This window comes from Lagopus leucura, unplaced genomic scaffold (genome assembly GCF_019238085.1).
Source record: "Lagopus leucura isolate 7727_CA_CO unplaced genomic scaffold, USGS_WTPT01 Super-Scaffold_100009, whole genome shotgun sequence".
NCBI classification, from domain to species: domain Eukaryota; kingdom Metazoa; phylum Chordata; class Aves; order Galliformes; family Phasianidae; genus Lagopus; species Lagopus leucura.
The window spans coordinates 27,530,707-27,555,975 of NW_024962266.1; the positions used below are offsets into that span (position 1 = coordinate 27,530,707).

At 52.7% G+C, this 25,269-nt stretch overlaps 2 protein-coding genes and 1 long non-coding RNA gene across 5 annotated transcripts in view; 1 reads left to right on the forward strand and 2 right to left on the reverse strand.

Moving 5' to 3' along the window:
• Nucleotides 1–1,104, reverse strand: part of JAK1 (Janus kinase 1) — a 56,612-nt gene extending 55,508 nt beyond the window's left edge. Inside the window, exon 1 of the mRNA XM_042872987.1 lies at nucleotides 1,006–1,104. The gene's annotated coding sequence lies outside the window, so the exon portion shown is untranslated. The remainder of the gene's footprint in view (nucleotides 1–1,005) is intronic.
• Nucleotides 1,105–5,245: 4,141 nt separating this feature from the next.
• Nucleotides 5,246–12,427, reverse strand: LOC122181572. 3 transcript variants are annotated; one of them, XR_006179484.1, is made up of 4 exons: nucleotides 12,244–12,427; nucleotides 11,695–11,726; nucleotides 11,326–11,364; nucleotides 5,246–7,454 (listed from the first exon to the last, which is right to left on the reverse strand). It is a non-coding gene; the product is annotated as an uncharacterized LOC122181572 (long non-coding RNA). The 3 variants fall into 3 exon arrangements; XR_006179483.1 differs by having other exon boundaries at nucleotides 11,695–12,427; XR_006179485.1 differs by lacking the exon at nucleotides 12,244–12,427 and having other exon boundaries at nucleotides 11,326–11,430; nucleotides 11,695–11,711.
• A 1,090-nt stretch (nucleotides 12,428–13,517) lies between these two features.
• On the forward strand, nucleotides 13,518–24,282 carry AK4 (adenylate kinase 4). The gene is made up of 5 exons (XM_042874061.1): nucleotides 13,518–13,688; nucleotides 18,790–18,909; nucleotides 20,462–20,634; nucleotides 21,461–21,579; nucleotides 22,191–24,282. Exons 1-5 carry the CDS (start codon nucleotides 13,544–13,546, stop codon nucleotides 22,303–22,305), a joined length of 672 nt encoding a protein of 223 aa, XP_042729995.1. The 5' UTR covers nucleotides 13,518–13,543; the 3' UTR covers nucleotides 22,306–24,282.
• Nucleotides 24,283–25,269: the final 987 nt, after the last annotated feature.

A 25,269-nucleotide genomic window follows, 5' to 3' on the forward strand; every position in this document is an offset into this window, starting at 1 on the left:
CTCTTATAAGGGCAAAACAGAACCCAGCAGCTCTCTCCTGCTCTGCTGATCAAAGCAGCACCAGCACGCACGCATTTTGCTCCAGGACACCTCTGAGCATCGCCTCCCAGCAAGAGTTAAACGGGCCGACTGGAGTTAAATATAAGCACTGATGCAACTTGGGAGGACTCCCAGCCTCCCGTACACAACGGGCTCCAGCCCCCAAGCACAGCCCTGCTCCCCACATCACCCAGAGCCTTATTTGCAGCACGGACACGAGGTTTATTTCAGCAAAGCTGGGCCCGGCCTCTCCTGCCACGACCATGCGGTCCTGCTTCCAACAGGAACGGCCCAGCGGTGGGGTTGGCATTCGGCTCCTTGTTTCCCGGTTCTCCCTGTATAAGAGCTCCCCACACGTCTTTTTCCGACCCCCAACTCGACGGGACGGCCCGAACCGCACAGACACACAGCGGGACGGCGGGGAAGCAGCACCGCGGGGAGGGGTTTGACAGACGTCCAAGAAGCGCCTCTATCTCCGGCACGGGAGCCAGACCGATAGCCGGGCCGGATCTGCCGGCCCAAGCCCTGAGCTCACACAGAAGATAACGCAGGGATATCTGCGGGGAACTCCGCTCCGAGTCCCGCCGTGAGCTCGGGGGGATCCGAGCAGGAGGAGCGCCCGGCTTTTTCAGCTTGACTCAGCGCTCAGCCCCGGCGCCGAGTTCACCCCATCCGCTCCTCTCCCAACACCGCCCCACTTCCTCCACCGCTCCAACGCAGCTCGTGCAGCGGGGCCGAACCCAGCGGGGCCCACCGCCGCTCCCCTCCCCCTCCCCGGCCGCCCCCTTCTGCCCGGTGGCCCTGAAGGTGCTCCAGGGGATCCCCGCGCCGCCCCGCCGCCCGCCGCCATCTCCCGGCACCCCCACGGGGGGGAAAAGCCGCCGCCGCGCCGCCCCTCCACCACCAGCACCACCACCACCCCCTCCTCCACGCGAGGCCCGCGGATTCCCCTCCGGCTCTACTCACCGCTTGCCGTCACACCTCGGGCGGCCGTACCCCTCAGCCGCTCGCCCCAAAGGGCCGAGGGACGGCGCGGCCCGGGGTCAGCGGGAGCGGAGCCCGCAGAGCTCGGCAGCGGCAGGGCGGCGGTCCGGCACGGCGGCAGAGGACCGCCCGCGGAGCATGCGCCGGGCTGAGCCCGCCCGGGGGCGGTGCGTGGCTGCGCCCGCCTCCCACAGCAGGGCCGGAGGGGGGGGGGATGCGGCCGCGCGCCGCCATTTGCTGCCCGCGGGGGCCGGGATGGGGCTGCCGTGCGGCACGGGGCAGCCGGTGGGGCTGCGTGTTGGCTTGAGTTTAGTGACAGAATCTCGGAGTCATTGAGATTGGAGAAGCCCTCCGAGCGGCCCGAGCCCAACCCCAGCCTACATCCCAGCGCCCGCTGCCCGCGCCTCTCAGCGCCACATCCGCACAGCTCTGGAACACCCCCAGGGATGGTGATCCAACCCCCCAACGCTCTGGTCGTGCTGTGCCGGTGCCTCACCGTGATCTGGAGAAGACATTTCTCCTAATAGGCAACCTGTTTGTCACTGCTCGGCCTCAGGGTGTGCTGGCTTCCATCTCAGCTTTGCGTGTTTCTTCCCTAATCCCAACTGAAAAGCCCAAAGCGGAGCATGCCTGCACTCTCGGAGCTCCGTATCTTCCAGTTATGGCACAGGATCTGCGTGTATGTGAGCTCTAAAACCCATCCTATCTCTGCACAGACATGCAGACACGGTGCTTCGGTGTTTCAGTGTTTGCACACAGAATCACAGAACTGTAGGGGTTGGAAGGGACCTCCAGAGATCATCGAGTCCAACCCCCTGCCAAAGCAGGTTCCCTACAGCAGGTCGCACAGGTCGGCATCCAGGCAGGTCTTGAACATCTCCAGAGAAGGAGACTCCACCACCTCCCTGGGCAGCCTGTTCCAGTGCTCCGTCACCTCACTGTAAAGAAGTTCTTGTGCACATTGGTGTGGAACTTCCTATGCTGCAGTTTCTGGCCGTTTCCCCTTGTCCTGTCTCCACCTTTCTCCCCAGTGCACAGAAAATAAATGGGTTTCTTCGTTGTGGTTTCAGACCCTCAAACTCACAGCAAATGGTATGCATGGAAGTCGTGTCAGTAAGAGAACCATTCCCCCTTGCCATGTGCACGCACATATTTGGCATTACCTTCTGGGAAAAGAACCAATCCACTGCTGCACTTTGGGAGAACGGTCCTAATAGACAAATTATTCATTAAAAAAATAAAAGAAGCTAGCCCTGGTAAATGTGACATCTTCTGACAAAACGGCAGTTCCACGTAATTCATGTCAGTTTAATCAGAGCAAGCTGATAGCATCTTTTTGTCAAAGTCTTCTCATGCACCCACAGCACGTGGGTGTGCAATGCCCGGCTGCTGCAGGCTGTTCAGACACAGACACACATTGCTCCCCGCCTGCCTGCCTCACACTTGGGCTGTCCTGATCCTCCAGCCTTATCTCCTTGCTAATCTCCCACCTCGGAGCCAGGTGGAGGGGCTGATTGCACATGACGACACAACCGTGCATCCGTGTGGTTGTAGTTTACAAACTATAGATAGATAATCGTTCATTGTTTTCCCCTTTCACAGAGGAATCAAGCTGGTCATTCCGCAGCCCTGCTTTCAGAGCTGCCAGGGAAGCAGTTTGGATTACATCGCAGGGCGTTCACCTTCCCCTGCCATGGCGCATCACTGGTTCTGCGTTAGCAGCGCTCTGCACAAAGTGTCAGTCTCACCCATTTTGCTGAGGTTGGAGGGAGAGAGAGCAAATCTGTGACCGCGATTGGCAGCTTCTGCAGCTGTGCCGCGGCTCTCAGGAAGCCCCACCTTCCCTTGCTCTCCTGTTCTGCTCCCTGGGGCTGCACTCCCACTGCTTTGCCTTGCATGACCAGTTTCTCCTGGTGGGTTTCCATACCAGATCAGTATTAGTTATGCTCCACATTCAGGACTCGTTTTCTAGCACAGTTGTTGATGCTGCAAATGTCCTTAAATCCAGCTCAGAGCTACAAACCAAACCCAAGCTGAGGAGGTGGCTGTGACGGAAGGATTGCATAAGGGGCTTAGTCTGGGGCTGCTTTTAGTGGTCACAGCTCAGGCAGCAGCTTTACCTCTGCCACTGTCTGAATGAGCACCCAAAGCCTGAGCCCGTGCCCAGGGATGAATCCTTCAGTGGGAATTTAATTCTTGTATGCTCACACAGCTGCATTTAACACACGGAGCTGGGGTCCTTCGGCACTTGGAGCCTTGGAGAAATCATGTCTTTAATCTCTGCCTGCAACGTGAGCTTTTCACTTTTTCTCCTTAGTTTCAAGACAGTGTTGACTTCTGATTTCTATTGACTGTTCTGTGATGTCCTAATTGGGGTGAAATCAACGTGCTTCTAGAAATTAGTCCAAAATTATGTTAATAACAGCAGGATTTCCAGCCACCTCCAAACGCAACAACAGTGCTGCCCATCTTCCACATGGAGCAGCACAGATTTCCGTCTCTCTGCTCTTTTCCAGCTATCAACTTCACTAATTAGGAATTTAGTATTTCAACACCTCTGTCTCACTGCTAAGCTGACTGGAAGTGACTGTCAAGTTCAAAAGTCATCAGTGAGGACAGACAGACAGACCGACTGACTGACAGCAGTTTCAGAAACCTATTTGCTTGGGAAAGCAGGCTAAATGCTCCAACCCTCCAGCCTGCGTTCACCGCAGCATCCCATCCTATGAGAATGATGTAATTTTGTATTGAAACATTTCAAGTCGTTTTCTTTGTGGAAGCAATCAGATACATTTGTAGCTTTCGCGTCTATAAGGAGAACAGGCTTGCAGAGAGCTGCAGAAAAGGCCTTTGAAGCAAAGCAATTTTCCCTCACCCTGCAAGGACTGCGCTGGGTTGGAGTGACAGGTCAGAAGAATCACTAATTATCTCCCTTATTGCTTTATTTTGCAGTTTCCAGGAAGCACTGACGTCCTCCAAGAAAAAAAGAATTACAGTAATATACAGACAACAGGGCTGCTCTTTCTTGGTATTTGTGAATTAAAAATGAAATGAAATTCAAACAAATTATTTCTAACAGAAGAGGGCAGGCAGCTACATACAAATTTTCCCTTCGCTTGCTTGTTATGCAGTTCAATTTTCAAGTTTTCAGAAGTCAAACTTCACCTTGCCATCATTTTTCTTTAGAAAAGGTGATGTTTTCACACGATCTCAAACAGTATAAACGTTTTAAAAGCTTTTCTTTCTTTTGCTTTCATGACATTTCAGGCTACAGCAAGTGGCCCTGCGTACGGTAAAGTGCTTTAAATCACGGACGCCGTCAGCTTGGAATGGCCTGGACCTTTACATAAACGTGATTTAACACCATCTCAGTGGTCTCAGTCTGTCAGCAGCCTGTTTCTCAGCAGTATATCCAGGGCTGTTTCTTCTCCTGTGTGCTGGCGAACATCAGGAGGAGGCCGTGAAGCCACAGGAGCTGCGCAAGGTGGAAAATGGGCTGCTTACATTGCATCTGTACTGCAAAGTATTCCAGCACTAATCACCCGTGCTCCTGCAGAGCATCAGGCTATGTTCAGTGCTGCTCAAATGAAAATTTACTTTAAAAAATATATATATATATATTTTTTTTTTTTTTTCCAAAAGAAATACATCCTGCCTGCAAAGCTTCCCATAAAGTGCCACCCAGCATGGCTGTGCAATACCTTGATGATCACGAGGCCCCCCAGCACTGCAGCAATGGGCTGTGACTTGCCACGGGGGCTGTGTAAATAGATATGTGAGTGCACGAGTCCTTTCATCTGATCTGCTGCTGAATTTATCTGAAACTTCCTGTGCTCACATAACACGAGCAAAAAAGTGACTGCGACGCTGCTTACAGAGCACTTGTCTCTGCTTGGAAAACAAGAGAGAATTTGTTTTGAGACAAACGGAACGTGTGAATTGTTTCTTCATCATTAACAACTTCTAAGTGTTGTCCTCAGCTTCCTTCTTTTTTGTTATTTATCAAGCTAATTAGGGTTTCTAAGTGTCTCAGTTTTGGGGGAAGAGATTCCTTCACATCTCAATGTCCCAGCATGGCCATCTCCAAAGGGATGACTTTCATGCAAAGGGTGGTGAGGCACTGGCACAGGCTGCCCAAGGAGGCTGTGGATGCCCCATCCCTGCAGGCATCCAAGGCCAGGCTGGATGTGGCTCTGGGCAGCCTGGGCTGCTGGTTGGTGACCTGCACACAGCAGGGGTTGGAACTGATGAGCGTTGTGCTCCTGTGCACCCCAGGCCATGCTGTGATTCCATGAGTTAGGTGCTGGCACACTGCAGCCACACCACCAGAGTTCAGAAGCACCTGTTTATGCACAGATGCTTGTTTGCATGCTTACAAGTATGCTTGCTTATATAATTCACATACATATACACGTAAACCACCAAAAGCCAGATGCAAATGCAACAGCACGCTACATTTACATCCAAATTTAATTAGGTTTTATTAACAATAACCTCTGGGGGCTTTAATTTCTAGAGTCCCCCGGAGCACTGCATTTAACCCCAGAATGCAGCGAGGCTTTGGCTGCTGGTGAGGCAGCATCACAGGCTGCCCTGAGAAGCTGTCGTTCTGCATACAATGGAAGTTTTTCCAAAAAAGAACTCAGTACATTTTTTGTCACCCTGGGGACACGAAGCCAATATATTTTATACATGAAGTGCACCACACTGGCAAGCAATCTCAGGCGCTCAGTAGAACATCAGAACGGAGCCTGGCACGCTGGCTTTGCCCATTGGTGCTCAGCTACGGTGGGAAAGGCACAGATCTCTCCCTGTGGAAGAACCACTTCTGCTCGGGTGCTCCAAAATGCTGACCTCAAAGGGCATCTGTGAGTTCGTATCTTTGCTTTGCACCACCTTCAGGCTGGCCCCAGCAGTGGGGATAAACCCTACGGCCAATGTTCCCCTTGGGAGCAGCGACATGATGGTGTTGGGATGGGGTCTGTGCCTCTGCTGCCCATCTGCTGGCACCTCGAATGAGAATCGTTTTCTTTCTCACAGGCTTATTTTTAGCCAGGAGGAATCTGAGGCTTGTGCAAATGTTTAAACATGTCTCTCTTGAATTATTCAGTGTACTCTGCCAGCTTCTGGAGTTAATGAAAATGGAGGTTGGTCAATAGTGAGCTCTGCCTCACCATGGGGAGAAATCTAACAGCAGCTGTGGGGCCACTGATAACCACCTGCCTTCTCCATCCCTCCCAAGCCGCACACAAGCACTCAACAGCCAGGTGTTTTTGCCTGGAGTCAGGAGCAACATACCCACCAGCCACTGCCAGAGGTACCACGGAGGGGCTGTTTTAACTCAGAAGTTGAAACTTACAGTGCCAACACATACATCTCTATGTTTGGAGGTTGCTCGAGGGATTTAGGCAGAAAGAGGCCCCCTACCATGCCCACCTCCAGGTCACACCCCGAAGTCACAGCTCGTTTACCTAATTTGTGCTGCAGTTGAATGAGGCTTTTCCCACTATCAGATGAACATCCCCGCGTAGCTTAAGAAAAACTAAGTGCAGCCCTCATCCTCTTGAAGTCAATGGCGAAATGGAGATCAGAACCAGAATTTTACTCATTATCTGAAGAAAAGCGTGTCTGAGCCAAAGCTGGAGTCAAAGAAGGTCTCACCTGTGGCTCCAGCAGGGTTTGGTCCCAGAAAATGTGACATTAGCACAATACACTTGTATGACCTTGCATCAGAGTATATTCATTCACATTCCTCCATGGCCCTCTCCTATTCTTGAGAAACATAACGAAGAGCAAGTTAGATACCAAGTCACCCAGTGTGGACTTTATCGTCTGCCTGCACACAACCGATAGCAGTAACTTTGACATTACACCACACTGAAACACTCAGTTCCTGTTGCGGAGTTCTGTCCCCAATCTGACATCTATCAAAGTCACTGTTTCCCTTTGTGAATCACGATACTGTCAAAAACCCAGGGTTTGTTTCAGCTCAAAAACGTTCAGCGGCACCTGAATTCCTCCCCACCACACACACACGGTTTTAGCATGAGGAAGGTAACATCCAGAGGCAGAAATATTGTGTGTAGAAGGGAGAAATCACAGAATCACAGAGGTAGGAAGGGACCTCCAGAGATCATTGGGTCCAACCCCCAAAAATGGTCACACAGTGCACTTGGGGACTTGTTTTCCCACTCAGAGGCACACGTCATTGCCGTCACTGTTACTGCGTGTGTTTGCTCCAAGTGGAAAAGGCCCCCCCTCACCTGGCAACAGACGCAAGAAGGTAATGACAGCGCTCTGCTGGCAACAGCTGGAGTGGAATACAGCTTGAACACATCGATCCCATTCTGTGCTAGAAAGTGAAGATATTGTCACTGTTGAGCTGGGCAGAGAATGCGATGGAGGTGCTACGCTGAGATGATACTGTAGACCTGAAGAAAAATAACGCAGCAGGGCTGAGCCAGTCACATTTCCCCATCAAGCCAGTAGACTTCACCAGAATCTTCACCAGCTTGTTTTATTTATTCTGCTTTGCCCAACATTTCTAAACTCACATTCAGAAACTGCTTGACCTGACCTAAAACCAAGTTTGTCATCGTTACACTCCGGTACATCTGAGACTTGCAGTTACCAAGACATTATCATTAGGCTACTTGATTTAGAAAATGTTTCATCAAGAAGGCCTGGGCTAAAGTTCAAGTGGAGTTGGTCTGCACTACTCAGAGGCAGTCTGAATGAACAGTAACTAGAACAGTGTCTGATTTGTAGGTGACACTGCTGGACTTTGGAACAACAACGGCGTGCTTGAAACTTTGTTGGGAAGGATTCTTTTCTTAGTATAAACAAAATGAAATCTTTTGGTACTGATGCTTCCCACTGGATGGTAAGAGAAGTCACAGTAACAAATGAAGATCTGTAAAAAAATGGGAAAAGCAAAGCTCCACCTGGTTCCAAGGTTCAGTGCTAGCAGACAATGGATGCCTTTCATCCCACTGCCGTGAGAAGCAGGTAGCAGCTTGCTTCTCCCCTTAAAAGGATGGCTGATGGACGAGAGCCAGGGGCAGCGGCGCTGTTCTGGTCTGCAGAATCACAGCCTGGAGGAGATATCACAGGAGCAGAACTGCTGCTCTTCTCAGGCAGAACGTGGGTGGGAGAGCGACAGCCTCCAGATGGGAACAGGGACTTTCCTGCTAAAAGAGCCTGAGAACCACTGGGGTGGAACAAATCCATTCAGAACGACAGCTGACATGTCACAAGAAAATGGGCTTTCCTTGGGATCAGAACCGTACATCACAAAACATTTTATCAGAAAATGGACCGTCTTCAGAGGGCTTATTTTGAGCAGAAACTGGTGTGACATGTCACTATATGCACGTTGTTTACATCTTGCTTTAACAGTTAGTGGGAGGAAGCGTTTCAGTGCCAAAAAGGACTTGAGAGCTGCACTGTTTGCATGTAGCAATATTTAGACATGGCAAACCCACGGGTATTTATGTCTGTCCGATTACGATATCAGTAGGAAGCTACAGGAAAGAAGGACTGTGTCTGCTAAGCTAGAGAGAGATAAAGGCTCCCATTAAATCTGATCACAGAGGTGTTGTTTTGAGGCACAGACAGCATTTTCAGTTCCTGTCCCATGTCAGAACTCAAAGCCGTAGTTATTTTGACAGGAAATGAGAATCACAATCTGAAGCCCAGAGGCATGTCATTTCAACTGGCAGCTTTGCTCTCTTTCACCAACACTGGGTGCATGCTGCAGTTACAACGTCTCACTAAACAGCCCAGGTAACTTATCACCCCAGAATCCTATCCCAAGGCAGGTAGGGAACCTGATTCCTCAAACCAGGTAGGCAGCAAAACTTGCGTCTGCCTCTAGGCACTCCTCTTGCTTCTCACAGGGAAGAGGACCAGCCCCAGCCAGCTGCTCCACGCTGCAGTGAGCGCAGCATGACATAAAAGGGCAACGAGGGCATCGTGCCGCTGGGGAGGTGACCAGCTTTGCATTTTGGGGCCAGGGGTTCCTCCTCTCGGGCTCTGGGAGGAGGCAGAAAGGAAGCCGAGGGTTGGCTCTGCTTAGATGTTAATCTATCTAGAACTTTTAACTCCTGGTAGCAGGATGTCTTTTTATCATTTGCACAGCATTGGTACAACACAGCCCTCCTCCACAAGCAGATTCCAGCAGCTATCGGCACCAATAATTTTCCCTGCTCAGACAATGCAGGCTGGCACGATGCTCCATGGCAGTGGCACAGCATTGACTCTGCTGGCTCACAGACAGCCAGCAGCACGGCCTGGCAGAGCTACCTTCCAGTAGGGATCAGAGAAAACATGAACTACGTAATTGCTGTTTGAGTGGCCGTGGGCTGAGGCAACCCTCGTCCTCCCCAGCAGGGAAGTACAGGGCAAGGCCTGGGCAGCTATGAATCACCCAGCCCTGAAGGAGGAGCTCTCTAAATCCTGCGGGGTTAAAGAACTTGGTTCTAACTCCAGTTCAAGACTAAACAGCAAGCTCTGCAGAGTGCTGCAGCTCCTCCAGGCTTGCTGCTGCCCAGAGGGTGAGGAGGGGAGGTTGCAGCACTGCCAAGGACCCCAGAGCTTTTCCTAGAGGTGGAACTATGACAGAAGTTACCTGAGGGATTCGTAGTCCCAGTCACTGAGGCAGGGACACCCCAGCCTGTAACAACCCAACTGCTAGCTGCTTGCAGCCGTGCGGTCCCAGACTGATGAGAGACTGTGACGTGAGCCCTGTCCCAGAGCATACAACCACGTAACAGAGGGCACAGACAGCAAGTTAGGGCACTAGTCAGCCAAAACCATGCTATCTATAACAAGCAGCATTAAAATGCATCTAAAAAGGAGTTTGTGTACATCTACAGAGTAGTTCCCCTGTCCTCCACTACTAAGTATACAACTCATGTTTTCTCACCTCCCCACTCCAGCACTCCCCACTCTGCACAGGACCCTTCCAGAATCATTTCTCAACCTTTCAGAACCATTTCTGAAGCTTCTCAAGCGTAGCATTTCTGGAAGATCTCACACCAAAACAGTTGATTAAGAAGCAAGCTGTCAATAAAGTGTAATCTTTATTCAAGTAAACCTTGACTTTTACATTAGGGGTATGTTTAGAATGAAGACACCCACCTCAGCGGAATGCTGTGCTGAATGTCCATCCATCAGCTGCAGACAAGGGCCTCTGAAGCTCAGATGGCTGCCATCCTTCAGTTATCACAGTACTGTACCTTTACAAGAGACAGCATCAGCACTGTGATAACTGAGCCAGGGCAGCCTGTCAGTCATCGTGGCCCCTCCACAATGCTGCCAGGCTCAGCAGGTGCTTCCTCCATTCCCCATCCCTTGCAAGTCTCAGAACCTCGGATCACCCTGATGGGTTTCCTAGCTTCCAGGTGAGAGGCTCAGGAACATCTAAGAGAAGTGCTTTGCATCTGGGGCTTCAGCGCAGGAAATTATCGTGATCACAGTGCTACCATAACAGCCCTGGTAACTTCTGGCTGAATCACTCTTAAAAATCCAACTCATCAATGCTAGACTGAAGGGAGAAATGTTAATTTATCTCTTTATAAATAAAGCTGGAGAGAGTGAAGGCATTCCCCTCTCCTCCTTAAATTCATTGCAGCTTGAAGGCAGCATTTGTTTTCTGTTACTCAAGTGCTGAATGCCATGAACTAGACAGCATGTACACCTGGCCAAGGGCCAGGTGAGTTAATGGTGCCACACAGCGTGCAACAGCTAAGGGCTGGGACTGCTCACGAGTACGAGGGTAGCACCACACTGTGACCACGCTGCATACTGCACCGAGCGGGCCGGGCTCTCACCCAGGCAGCAGAGCAGGCTGGCGGGCGGTGGAATTTTACAGCACTGCGAACACATTCAGCTGGGCTTAATCAGAGCTGGTCACATGTGCTCAGAGAGCTGGGATGGCAAATATCTGCTCCTATGCCTGCTGATGGGTCTGATGGAGCAGCACCGAACGGCAAGCAGCCAGCTGTGCTGAGACTGCAGCTGGAATAGGCAGAAGAGGTGCCCACAGTCTCTAGAGGCTTCACTACGCAGCTGGCGTTTTTAGGTGGTACGATCCAAACATAAAATGGTGAAATAAACAGGTATACTGCAGGCAAGTTAAACTTTTGTCTACCTGTATTAATAATTAATTTACTTCTAGCATATTACAAAAGCTACCTTTATGATGCTGATGGACTTAATCAGTACAAGATGCCCCTCTGTTTCAAACAGGAGGGGGCAGGAACTCCAGGTGTGGGTCAGCGCTGTGACCAGCCCACTTACCTGGAAAGGGCTCATCCAGAGATGTCACGGAGATTGTTTCTAAAAGAGAAAGACGGAGCGCTCGGATGGGCCCAGCTATCAAAATGGTGCCTTACGAGTTTCTAACTGAAGAGGGCAACGGAGAGACAAATATGAAATAGCTGAGCAGAAGCACGCAGTGGAAAAAAATATTTGTACATTTTAAAACAAACTACAAACATACATTACATAAAAAGGGGACAGTCAACAGATTATGCAATGCTGATGTCAGATGATGAAATGGATGACTTAAACATATAGTCTAAAACGTGCAGCTTTACCATCCACTGTAATTCATTACATCATCTGCTGCTGCAGGAAAAACAAACAAAACTTTGTTCAAAAACCAACCTTATGAAATCCTGTACATACAGCCACGACTTCTGAAAGGGAAGCAAGAAACGAACAATTTGTTCTCACTCTGAAATGTTTTCACGTTACCATTATTATTCCAGCAGTAAAAGTCTACCGATTTCAGCTGAACAGAAAGAAAGTAGAAAGAGGGATCCTACATTTCAGAAGCCAAAGCGATCGGAGAAGAACTGCTGTTGTACAATTGATCAGCTCCAAGATTCCATCCCATGCTCCAGCAGCTGCTGTTATGCCGTGCGAAGGGAGGAGAAGCACGGCAGCAAAGGTGAGCTGCCCCTCCCCAGCACCCCGGCACAAAGACCATCCCACTCCAATTGCACCAACGCTCACTGCCGATGCCATTTGCTCCAGAGAGGAGCTCACCCTTATTCCAACAGAAACCCAGCCGGCAGCACGCACCGATCTCCACATTGCCTCTGTCAGGCTGCACGTACACAGGCTGGAAGCAAACAGGTGTGCACAAACACACTGCTAAGCTCCCTGTCATTATCTAGAGGGCCCTCCCTTCTTTCAAAATAACAACCTCACCAGTTCAGAGCCCAGCACACGTCTTCATCCACGGATTTTCTTCAAGCGCTTCACGTTTCCATACGCTTTTAAAGGCGCTCGTTCCCAGCGCCGTTTCACCTTTCCCTGCTGACAGCCCCGCAGCCCGGCCCCACTCGCAGCTCTGGGGGTCCTGCGGCGCCCCACCGAAGCTCGGTGGGCTCACACCACCCTCCCCACACGCGAGTCTCTACCTGAGCTGCGGTGCGCTGGGACGGAACCAAAGTGTCCCGCAACCCGACTTCAGCCAAACCGCGAGGAAACCTGAGGGCGGAAAACGGCAGTTAGAAGGCAGCGAGCACACAGCCCCGACCCTGCGAGGAGCCGCGGCAACTCACAACTTTCCCTCGAAGCCGCTCTCCACAGCGCGTTTCCCGAGCCCCGGGGCGGGCGGCGGGACGCCCGAATCCCCCCGGAGCCCCCGGCCCCTCGCCGGGCCGCACCCCGCGGCAGGCCCCGCCCGCGTAAACACCGCCGCTCGGAAAACAACAGTGCGCAACGCGGGAGCGCCGCGCCCGGCCCCGCCGCACGGGCGGCTCCCCCTCCCCCGCGTTGTCCCCTCGGGGCCAGGCAGCGGGGCCGGGCCGGACCCACCTGCGGGCGCGCGGCGGGGCCGGGGGCGGCGTGACGCAGCACGGGCGGGCGGGCGGCGTGAGGGCCGCCATCTTGGCGTGTTGATGGCAGCGCCGCGCGGCCATGTGACGGCCGCTTCCGGAGCGGCGCGGGGGCGGGCGGCGGGGCGGGGACGCGCGGGGACGCACAGACACACGGGCGTACGGGCACACGGACGCGCACGTACACAGACGTACGCGCGCGCGGGTGCCCCGTGCCGCTGTGTATGTGCGGGTGGGGGGGGCCGTACCGTCAGCGCGGGGTCCCGCTCGTTCCGAGCCTCGCTCCGCCTCCCCGCGCCGCCCATCGGTGCGGGACCCGTCGGGCGGCGGGACTACGAGTCCCAGGGTGCCGCGGCCCGAGGGGGCGGGCAGGCGGGCGGACAGCCTCCCCCCCCCCCCCCGTTCCTTTCATCCCTCCCGCCCTCCTCCCGTGCTGATGTGTACCGTGTGCGGGGAGGGGGAAGCGACACGGTGCGGCCGGCAGCCCCTCCGCGCTCCGCTGTGAGGGGGATGCGGGTGCCGTCGGGGCCCTGCCCCCCGTTGCGGCGGCTTCTCCTCCTCCTCCTCCCGCAGCTGCGGGCTCCCCCCGCTCCGGGGCTCCGCGCTGCCGCCGCGTAACGCGCCGTGCCGCCCCGCGGGGACCCCCCGCCCGGCTCCGGTAGGCGGCCATGGCCTCCAAAGTGCTGCGGGCGGTGGTGTTGGGTCCCCCCGGCTCGGGGAAGGGGACGGTATGCGAGAGGATCGCCCGCAGCTTCGGGCTCCAGCACCTCTCCAGCGGCCAATTCCTGCGGGAGAGCCTCCGCGGCGGCGGCGGTGAGTGGCCGGGGGTCGGTGCGCACCGACGGGGCGGGAGGGGGCCGGGGGAACCGTCCGGGTTTTGTCCGTCCCGCTGAGCTGCGGTGTCTCCGCGCTCCGCCGCCGAGCCGGGGCCGCCTCTGGATTGCGGGTGGTGGCGTCGCTGGGTTTCGTTTATCGTCTCCCCTCTGCATCTTGAGTTGACGGGGTAACTGATACGATGGGGTGACTGTCCCAGCTCTGGGCGCAGCTGGGGAGGCAGCGGAGGCAGCGGTGCAAATAGAATCCTAAGGTATCCCGAGTTGGAAGGGACCCGTGAGGATCATCGAGTCCAACCCCTGGAATAACCCACGCAAAAGTATTGAGTTTGTTGGATTTGGCAAGAGCAAAATTTGGTATTGGAACTGTATGATCATAGAATCCTAGAATGGCCTGGGTTGCAAAGGAGCCCAACGCTCATCCAGTTCCAACCCCCTGCTGTGTGCAGGTCGCCAACCAGCAGCCCAGGCTGCCCAGAGCCACATCCAGCCTGGCCTTGAATGCCTGCAGGGATGGGGCATCCACAGCCTCCTTGGGCAACCTGTTCCAGTGCCTCACCACCGTCTGAGTGAAAACACAACCTGTGTGATCTTTAAGGTGCCTTCCAACCAAGCCATGGTATGGGAGCATTGCAATATGACTGAAGGCAGACGCTTGAAGTTGTGCAAGGGATGCATGTGTTCATGAGGATCCCGTTGGGAAGCGGGGTGCTGCAGCTGTGCCATCCACTGCAGGAGGGCTGGGGAAATGCTGCAAGGTGCCCATGTATGCTCCCACTCATTAAACTACTTCCACAGTCAGAGAGTGTCGGGGGACAGCAAGCCTCAGCCCATCCTGTGTTTTGCATCCTAAGCCTTTTGGAGAGCTGATAGCATTTGCTGTGCCCGCGCTATCAGATCCCACAAACTTCAGGGGCCAGCAGCCAGTGGGGTGGCTGTAGTTGGGCAATAACAGCTTGCAGCAGCTCCTGTGCCCTGCTGCTGTGCGTGGGACCTGCCCAGGAGGAAGCTGACTCAGAAGAGCCGCGGAGTGGCATCCATGCAAAACAGGAGGGGGGGAAATAAGCGCACTTTCCCTTTTTAGAGGTGTGACAAGAAGGGAGGGGAAGGGAGGGTGAATGAATGCTGAGAGCTGTGTGAGCCGCGGGGCGTTGCTCACCACCCTGCTTCTGGTCACGCAGTTAAAAAGACCCAGATTTCCTTCTATAAATAAAAAGCACAAAAATATTTCCTTTGGAAAAGAGACTGAAAATTCAGAAAGTCTGGCTAACTTTTGGCTGGGCTGCAAAACACCTGAGGGCAAACCAGGCGGATTTGCAAGGTGTGGAAGTACGGCCGTGGGTGGGGAATGCTCCTGTGGGCATCAGGTGTGCAGTGCTGAGCTGTGTGCACCCACAGGCTTCCCTGGGTTTTGTTTGCAGCTCTTTGTGTAGGAGAGCTCTGGGGATGCTGCAGGAGGAGGGAGCTGTGAGCTGAGTTAGCCAAAGTCTTCCAAAGTAAACTTGAGTTCCCAAAGGAGACAGCACTGAGAAACGTGGATAAAACTGCTCAGAAGTAAACCAGCCTCGACTTGGCACAGCTGATTGTCCTTTCAGATGCCACCTCTGACATAACCTCTGATCATAGCTCTCAGTAAGGTGCAGCTATTTGCTTTTTTTCCGCTGTTTGCTTTGGACAAGCTGTTACATGAGCATGCTGCCATGTGCCAGCTCCGGAGGAAGCTAAATAGAAGTAAATTCTCTCCTTGGGTTTATCATCTGTGTCACTGACATTGCACTTCAGGGCAGAGAAGCCACATTACAGCACCTAAAGGACTGTTGGGGGGGTCCAGAGCAAGGATCATAGGTGGTTTTTGTGCTTGCTGCTGCAGGACATGGTTCATAGGAAGCCAGTTAATCAGTGTCTTGCTTAGTGGCTGCCCTGTTGTACAGAAGTGCTTTTTGTGGTTGTTGGTGAAGAAACAGTGCTTTTGGTGCTAGGCAAGGTGTGACGGGGGATGGTGACTGTTTTATTCATCCGGTTCAAGCCTCAGTGCCCAGGGCTTTATTTCTGGTCTGTGCAGCATCCTGGAGTCCCAGCAGGACCCAGTTAATTTGCCCTAAAACTGTGTGCTCCAGGCAATGCCTGGCTCTGTCCCCTCGCCTGCTCACTGTGCTGCTCTGGTGCAGCCATCGTTTCAGGGGCCATCTGCTTTTGGATGTCCCCAGACGTGTGGCTGTGCCAGGCTCCAGTTCCCCAAAGCTGGGTCCTGCCTTCAGGGATGGGGTGAGAGCCCTGAGCTGGGGAGAAGCACTGGGGCTCTGAAAATTAGAGGAAATATCTGGCCTTGGCCAGCCAGGGTTGTTATAGCTTAGTGCACAGATAACTGCGGTCAGTGCTGCATTAACCACTTGGAGCTTCTCCTTCTGTTAACTCCAGATTGCTCTGCTGGAGCCTCTGTAAGAAATCATGCAAAAGGTGGCTCCGAGGGACCAAAAGTCCAAGGTTATTTTGTAGTGTCCGGCCAAGGGCTGCTGGCCAGCAAAGCTTTTGTGCTCCATGCCAAATTCCTGCACCTTGTGCTTGCGAACAGCCTCTTCTTGAGCCCTTGCAGCCTCTCCAACCCTCAGCTGGTGCTGCTGCCTTTGCAGGAGGTGTCACAAGGCTGGGACCTGCCTGATAAGAGTTGGAAGGCACGGATGGACTAGGGTTACAGCAGGGGTTGAAGTCCTGCATTAAACCTGTGGTCATTAGCTTAACAGGATTAAGTGATAGCAGTGTGGATTTTGGCCCTTGTTTGGGAAGGATGAACCCCAGATCATCACACAGCAGCATCAGGATCTGCAGGGATATCCATGCGTGGGCATGCCCAAACCGTGCTGCCTCTTGGCTCAGGGCTGGGGCAGTTGCACCACAGAAATGCATAGGATAGATTGAGAAAATTGGAGATGAAAGCAACCCAGGAGGGTTGCGCTGCAGGGGTGATGTGATGCAGCACATCCCAGGTGCTGGGGGCCAAACACTGAGTAGCTCCATGCATCCTTTGCAGGAACTATCTGCCCACTCTGCAGTATGAGCAATGCCTTGAGAGCTTGGGAGGAGGCTGAGCAGGGATGGAGGGGCTCCAGTAGCAGTCTGAAAGCATTGCCACCCTATGTTGGTGTGTTGGCCCCGTGTCAGTGCATGCACTCCCATGGTGGTGCATTGCCCCCTTGCTGATGTGTCCCCTGAGCATACTGGAGCATTGCCTGCAGCAGGAGCAGCAGAGAGCTGTCTGGTTGTATTGCAGTCATGGAAAAACTACAGCATTTTGGTGCAGAGCTATGGCCTTGGGTGGACGTGTGAGATGCATTTCCAGACCTCCCAGCTCGTGTGTCGTCAGCAGCTGGTCCTGTGGGTCCTTGGGACAGGAGTAGGACCTGCAGCTACAGCCTGAGCTCTGCTCCCTCAACCAGCCACAGCTCTGCAAGTCCTCTGGCAATGTGCAGGCCACAAGAATAAATATTAAAAAATGTAGGTGGATGCATTAATATCTATGCCCTAGCAGGTCTCTGTGCTGCTTGCATAAGACATAATGTATTCTTTTCATCCTCGTGTGCTTTCCCGAGCAGGAGGGTGACATATGGGCAGCGACAAAGAGCTTGTCGTTGAACAAGGTATTTTCTGCAGCCCTGGGGATGCACTGAGGCTACGAGCTGCTCAGCAGCATTGGTTGCAGAACGTTTTTGGAGCGGAGGGAGGGGACCACCATCGTGCCCATGCTGACTCATTCCTGCAGCCGGGTGACTCAGCGTTTTGTGGGCAGGTTGCCAAAAGGGCAGCCTCTGCGTGCCCTGCTTCATCCACACGTGTTGTTTTGGGGAGGTTCCCTGCAGCCTCACGCACCCGGAGCTGTGCTGCACGGGCTGCTCCAGGCTCCGTCCTCCAGATGAGATGGGCTCTCTCTGGGAGCTGTGCTTCTTGCATCAAACCCTTCTGCGTGCCAGAAATTCAGCCTGCGCTCTGGTGCCCGACCAGCTTCTACATCTTGCTGTAGTCTGGCAAACCAGAGCCTAGAGAGTCCTTTCTCCTTCAGCCAGCTTGCATCTTCCAGCTGCTTCATTCTAAAAGCCACCAGTGAGGGCTATTGAGACTGTATGTTGCCAGACTGAGACAGAAGGGGGTGGTGGGCCCTTCCTGGAGGGGGAGATCAGCTAAGGACAGTCCCAGTGACAGAAGGATTCTGCAGGGAACTTTGTCCTGCCGCACCTCCCTCCATGCTCAGCCACCTGTGCAAAGCCCCAGAAGCCTTCTCTGATGGTGCAGCATGGCAATTAGTACTTCAGATAGAGGACTGTGCTCTGAGAGGGCTAAAATGTGCTGTCCAAGTAGAAAACTTGCAAAAAATGGGCTGCAAATCCCATTTTGGTGACAGATGCTGTTAGGTGCTCTGGGAGGAGGATACACTCAGGTTTTCTTACCTGAATGTATCCTGAGTTGAGGCTTGGAAGTCTTAAAAGCCTGTGGATGGAAAGCTATGTTCTCCTTTCAGCAGTGATAACAGATGCTCAGAGGCGTGGGTTGTCAGACGAGCTTTCTGATGATGCCTGTTTACTGTCACATTTTATATGTGACACTGGGAATGTGCATCCCTTCAGATAGTTTATAAAAGATGGTGCAGTGTCTCACGACGTGCATGAAAGCAGGAGGAGGCAAACTTGGTTTGTCTCAGTCACGTTACAAGCATTACCCAAAAGCATCATTTGTCCCCATAACTTTATGGGAAGCTCCTCTGAGGCACAGTGATTGCAGCTGTAACATTGGGCATGTAGCAAGGTGTGTTATTATATGCAGTGTGCAGAGCAGGAGGTGGGCCTGGCAGCTGGCTGCTGAGCAGAGCTGCAGCCATGCAGTGTCTCGGTGACATCTGGTGCAGGTAGCCCTGCTCATGTTACCCCTCACCACGCATTCCCCACCTCCAGAGGAGCTCTGTGTTCCCCAATGTGCTGCCGAAAGGGTGAGCGATCTCTGAGGGCAAGCAGAATTTGAGGGGGAGCAATATTGTTTCATGCAGAAATGTCATGCAGCTCTAATTTCTTTCTTTTTTTTTCAAACTTGAACAGAAGTTGGTGGCTTGGCAAAGCAGTACCTTGAGAGAGGCCTTCTGGTGCCTGACCACGTCATCACGCGTGTGATGATGACGGAGCTGGAGAAGCGGCGAGCAGAGCATTGGCTGCTTGATGGTGAGTGCGTCTGTGTGGGCAAAAGCCGGCCACCTTAAAGCTTCGCTTTGCTCCTGATGGGTTTGAGAAGACCAAAGGTGTCTGTCCTGGTGCTGCTGGCAGTAGAATGGGGGGGCAGATGGCACCAAACTGCCTGCAGAAGCAATGCTCTCAGGGATAGCATGAGGTTCGCCTGTTTTTTGTAGTAAATCAAGAGCTTGAGGAGGGACTCCATCAGTTTGAAGCTGCAGAGCTAAAAATAAGAGCTGGCCCTCACTGTGTGTGGGTGCTGTCAGTTGGGGTCAATGGTCCTCGCTGGTTCTGGCAGCAGAGCAAGGGGAGAAATTGGTTTGTGGCTGTTGCTTCTGTGAGCCCTAAGAAGCAGCACATGTGTGTGCAGTTGAGATCATTGTGTGGGGAAGGGAAAGGAGAGAGGTGTTTCATAAAGCAGCCCCTGGGGCCAGCGTGCAGAGCGGGGCTGGCCAAGAAAAACTTCTTCCCAGCTCCATCTGCAACTGAACGAGCTGTGATCCCAAGCCATGCAGCCACCTGGGATAGAGAAATGCTCCAAGCAAAGTGTGTGGGAGGTGTGCAGCAGGCAGCTCTGATGGCAGTGCTGAGAAGAGCTCTGGGGTTTGGGCAGGGGAAAGGATGGTGAGACTTGGTGGGGTGCAGCTACCTGGGTTTTTGGGCAGAGGCCTGTGTGACACAGGGAGGGGCAGCCAATCTGGTGAAGCACTTCCAAAAAGCTTGTTACTAATACTCTCCTTTCCTTACTTTGAGATGTTCCTTTGGTTGCTTCCTAGTTAGTAAGTTGCAAAATGAGGAAAGTGGGTGGGCAAAACACCCCAAACTCAATCGCCACTATAACATTTCATTACTCTTAAGTAACACTACTCAGTTCACTGGAAACACAGTGATTGGCAAATATTACTGCAAGTAGCACTGCACAAGCAAGTATTCTGTATTACAAGTCTACTGTTTCTGCATTCACGAGCGTTTGCATCCCAGTATTCACTCAGACCCAGGTTTGCCTCCAGGGCAAAGCATGGCCATGGGTGGTGGGCATGGATCTGGGGAGCCTCCTGCTTTGCACAGTGACCTCTGACAAGGAGCATGCTTATTTCAAGCGGTCCATTCAGTAACACGAAGAACAGTCCAGCTTGACTTGGTAAAGCAGATCGCATGTATTCTTCCTCATGCTGACTAATTCATTAGCTCTGATGACGTGCAGGCGAGCTCAGAGCTAATAATGCTCAACTGGGGAAAGGTCTAGGATGTCTTCTGAGGCTCTGCAGGTGTTTGCTGAGCTTAGTGGTGGCCTGGAGAGGTGGGGAAAGTCCTCACGCTGGGCACCGCTTCCCAGGAGAACACGAGCCTGCAGAGATCTGTGTGTTGTATTTTGGGAGCTGGTGCTGGAGGAGCTATTTTCTGCAGCAGCCATCTGGTGGATGGCTCTTTCTCACCATGTGCAGTGCAGCGAGGAGCTGTGCTATCTTTGCAGCACCTTTGCAGCAAGCGGCCGTGTGCTTTTCTTCCAATCACCCTGCTGTGCTGTGGTACGTGCCCGCAGGTTTCCCACGGACGCTGGGACAAGCTGAGGCACTGGACAAGATCTGTGAGCTGGACCTGGTGATCAGCCTGCACATCCCCTTCGAGACGCTGAAGGACCGCCTGAGCGCCCGATGGATCCACCCAGCGAGCGGACGGGTCTACAACATGGAGTTCAACCCTCCTCATGTGCATGTAAGAGCTCGGAGCAGCCTTCTGCTGCGTGAGTGGGCTGGCACAAGCTTCAAATACCACTGGGGAAAAATCCTACGTAGTAAGACCACATCAAAGGCAGCGTAGCCTGCAGATCGGGGTAGCTGATCCTGTTTCTCTGTGCTGGTGAGACCTCACCTGGAGCACCGTGTCCAGATGTGAAGTCCTCACTACAGACACTGACCCCTGGAATGCCTCCAGAGAAGGGCCACAAAAGTACTTCCAGGGATGGAACACCTTCCTATGAGGACAGGCTGACTGCTGGGGCTGTGCAGCTGGGGAAGAGAAGGCTCTGGAGGAGAGCTGAGAGCTGCCTTTCACTATCTAAACAAGGGATGTAAGAAGGAAGGGGACAGACTCTTGAGTGGGATCTGTGGTGATAGGACAAGGGGAAATGGTTTCATACTAAAGAGAGGAAGTACAGATTGGATAGAAGGAAATAGGTTGTGTTATTTTGCTTTTTCTTGTTCGTTTTTAAGATAAGAGCAGTAGAGCACTGGCACAGGATGCCTATAGACCGTGGTGTCCCATCCCTGCAGACACCCAAGGTCAGAGGACAGGGCTCTGAGCACCTGGTGGAGCTGTGGGTGTCCCTATTCATTGCAGGGGAGTGGGACCAGGTGGCCTTCAAAGGTCTCTTCCAACTCAAACAATTCTACGATGCTATGAAGACCCAGGGATATTGGGGCACCGGATGGCTTTGGCCTTGAAAGCTGTCCTGCAGAGTTCTGCGCAGTGCCTTTTGATAAATGAGGTTTTTGCTAAGTGCTCAATGAAAATGCTCTTGACAGCATTTGCCTTTCTGCAGGGCATTGATGACGTGACGGGCGAGCCACTGGTCCAGCGTGAGGATGATAAACCTGAGGCCGTCACTTCCCGGCTCAGAAAGTACAAAGATGCTGCAAAGCCAGTGATAGAGTTATACAAGTGAGTTCAACCGTGTGAATAAGGCACAGCCCTGCTGCATTCTGGGGGCAGATGGCTGTGCAGCACACCCAGGACCATGGAGGTGGTGCCCTTCAGGGTGGTTCAGTCACCAAACCGGTAGCAGCTTTTTGTGCTGCTTCAAATAGCATCAATGAATGCGTTTGTTAAATAATCCACTGTGCTGTGCAGGTCTGGAGTGGTATGTTTGCCTTGCAAAAAAACAGTCCAAGGCTCCTGGGCTTGGCTTTTTAATGAAGTACTGGGCAATTGGCAACAAGGCAGAGGAAACAAGGGCAAAGGGTGGTAGAGAGCACATAGATCATGAGTGCATACACCTGAGGGGAAATGAGAGGTGTCTTCTAGCCCCCTGCATGCAGACACATGGATGCTTTGTTGTAAGCATCTCAGTAGCTGCATGTCTCTAAAGCTCAGAGCTGTTGCCATTTTGAGCTGTGCGTTGCTGCGCCGATGCTCCAGGGCAGGCTGGGGTGGGTGTGCTGTAAGTAGATGATCACACTGCAGGATCCGACCCTGCAGTCCACACCGTTATTTTGGAACTGAGAAATGTTTTGTCCTCACCCTCTTGGCACTAACTGCTTGACTCTCTTCAGGAGCAGGGGTATCCTGCACTCATTTTCGGGGACAGAGACCAACAAGATCTGGCCATACGTGTACGCTCTGCTGTCCAACAAGATCCCACCCCTGCGCTCAGAAGAGGAGCACTAAGCAGCTTAGGCCGGGGACCAGGAGCTGGTGTGATGACTGCTTGGTTTCTCTGCACGGTGCTGGAGCTGTGCTCAAATTAGGCAATCATGCAGTACCATCACCAGGTGTGCTGGATAACAGCTGTGGAAACACGGTTATAACCAGTATCCAGGTGAAAAGATCTATGCTTACAAGGTCAAGTCTGCTAGAATAAGTGTTATTTCTTCCGAGGCTAGAAAATATTCCTGCCTGTGATCCAACCACACAGATCAATGGTGCAAACCTAGGTCATGATTCTTTCAGGTTTACACAACTTGCCGTGATCTCCCTGCCACCCCCGTATGAAACACCAGCCTCTAAGCCTATAATGTGCCGTTCCATTGCCCTGTAGTACTGTTTAACACAGGTCTCTCTCTTGTTGTCTTTAAAAAAAAAAAATTATTTTCTATTAAATTTATTTCCTAGAGAAGTAAAGCTCTAAAGTGCAAGAGTTCAGCACGGTGGGAATTGGTGAAGAACACAGAAAACATTCACACTAGAGCTCAGAAACGTCAAGATCACATTTCTGGTAACAGTAGACGTAGAAGAGGGGGAAACACAGGAGGTAGAATTACATACTGGTGCTTTTCCCATCAGGAGAGATGAAGAAAACAGTAGAAAAAGCTGCTACATGTTTTACTTGTCATGAGCCGGTGTGATGTGGCGCAGGAAGGTGAGCAGGCTCTGGTTTGTGTTTACCTTGTCCATAGCTTTCCATGCCACGAGATACAGCCCCGTTTCAGTAGCTTCTCCCAAAGATTTTAAATGTGTTTTGGTGAGAAACAGAGTCATTCCTTGTTCTCTGCTGCCTTTGTCCCACTGGAAAGGGGCTGTCCCAAGGATGTGCCTCCTGTGAGGGGTTCACCTGCGGTGGTTGCAGGCTCTGGCAGTGCCACAGTCCTGCTGTCTGTCCCTTATGTCCGTGAGGGCTGTCAAAGTGACCACACTCCTTTCAGCAGTGTTGTGTATGAGCGTGCATCTGTCTGAAGCAGCATTAGCATGCTCCTGCTGCCCAGCAATTGGTTTGCAAACAAGATAAGGGCCGTGCTGGTGCTGTTCCCACCCCTGCATGCAGGAGCTCTGGGCACAGCCACCGGGTCTATGGGGACGATCCCCTGGTCTTCTCCAGTTGCCTTATTTTATAGACTCTATATTTAAGAAACAAAAAAAAAAAAAAAAGAAAGCAAGGTGTGTATTTTTTAAAGTTTAAAAAATAAAGCTGAAATTTTAGCATCTGCTTTGGAGAACGCTTTGCCGAGCCGCTTGCTGCAGTCTGCCAGCCCACAGGCAGGGATGCAGGGAAGCTGTCACTGCCCTCCACCCGTGCAATCAATTAGAGCAGCCTGGGCAAGTTCCTGTTGCTGAAATGTCACTGTGTTTTTGCTTGGGGAGCAGCTCTGCAGCAGGGCAGGGCGGACCAACTTTTTAGGGAAATATTCTTTTAGGACTTTTTTCTTTCTTTGGCCCTGAGGGTGCTTCTCTGAGCCACCTCCACCTCAATGCCACCAGCAGCTCTGCTTGTCTCTGGCTCGGTTGGGGACAGCTTTGCCCTCGCTTTCTCCTGATAACAGCCAGAATCCATCACGATCCCCTGCAGTAGCATCTCTGGCACAAGAGCGCTTGTTTGAGAGGCTCTGAGCTCTCCTATAGATGCAGAACCTCGTGGCCACGAATCCCTGCAGCCCTCAGGACAGGTTTTTCTCTAAGAGTTGTACTTTGCACTTTGGCGGACCAAACCCTGGGTTGTCCCACCAGGCAGTGCAGCCCTCGCTCTCCTCTGCCCCTGTGCTGTGAATCTCGCGCTTCCCACAGCCGCACTGTAGGGACCAAAGGGCGGCTGGTGCCCACATCCCAGTATGTGACACTGAGTTTTGCTCCTTGAGTTTTCTCCCGGGGAATCTCCATTGCTGTTCTGCCGCTTGGAAGATGTAAATAAATTTTTTCTCCTGCTTATCTCCAGCTTGGTGGTGTCTGTTTGTGAGTTTTGCCCTGTGGCCGCCTAACCTTCCCCCACACCGAGGTCCTGTGTGACCCAGGGTTTGTCCGTGGGTTTGTCTGTGGGAGACTGGCACCAGTGGGCACAAGGAGGATGGGAGGGAAGGAGAGGATCTACAGTACCCACACTCAAACTGGAGGAAATCTCCCCCATGTGGCTTCTGGTTTGTACATGATGCTGCTGTTTGAGTCCCGTCCTGCAGCCAGCTCCCTTCATAGAACCATTCAGGCTGGAAAAGCCTTCTGTGCTCCCCCATGCCCACTGCCCACGTCCCTCAGTGCCACATCCCCATGGCTCTGAACACCCGTGGGCAGCTGTGCAGTGCTGAGCGGCTCTTTGGAGAGGAGATATCCCCTAATATCCAACCTTCATTTGATAAAATCCAAAATTAACAGAGCTAACCCAGGCAGCTGTGAGATACTGTGGGCGAAGCCGGATGTTCCTCTCCTGTCCTCATTGTGCATGGAGAGGTTCTGGCTTTCCTGTTTAACTTCCCCCAGCAGAAGCAAGGCAGATCATGAGGCACTGCAACACACACAGCTCGCTCCGGTGCCCCCAGTAATCCATCACGTGGGTTTGGGCAGAGGGAATTAAAAGCTGAAGGTGCCCAGAGAAATCGCTGCAGATCTGATGGTTGGTTCTTTTTAATTACCAGCCAGCAGCCCTGGTCTCTCCCAGACTCCAGGGTTCAGTTGGTGACACTGCCCCATAAAGTGACGCTACCCCATGATGTGACACTGCCCCATAATGTATTGCTCTGTTTTCTCGTGGGTCCATGGAGAGCAAAGCAGCCTGGGCATCCCCGAAGATCTGCAAGCAGCTTGCTGCTAGGTGTTTCTTTGAGCCTCAAAACACTAAAGTCATTAAAATTCCCACCTTTCTGTACATTGGCGTGTGTTGGCAGCCCAGGCTGGGGGCAGGCAGCAGCTGTGTGTGCGGCATCACCTGCT

What these genes read in the sequence shown, in the direction of transcription:
- AK4 (XM_042874061.1), top strand. Translation starts at nt 13,544, where the DNA reads ATGGCCTCCAAAGTGCTGCGGGCGGTGGTGTTGGGTCCCCCCGGCTCG. An exon ending in AGAGCATTGGCTGCTTGATG is followed by an intron (nt 18,910 to 20,461) that starts GTGAGTGCGTCT and finishes ACGTGCCCGCAG; the next exon opens with GTTTCCCACGGACGCTGGGA. An exon ending in CCAGTGATAGAGTTATACAA is followed by an intron (nt 21,580 to 22,190) that starts GTGAGTTCAACC and finishes GACTCTCTTCAG; the next exon opens with GAGCAGGGGTATCCTGCACT.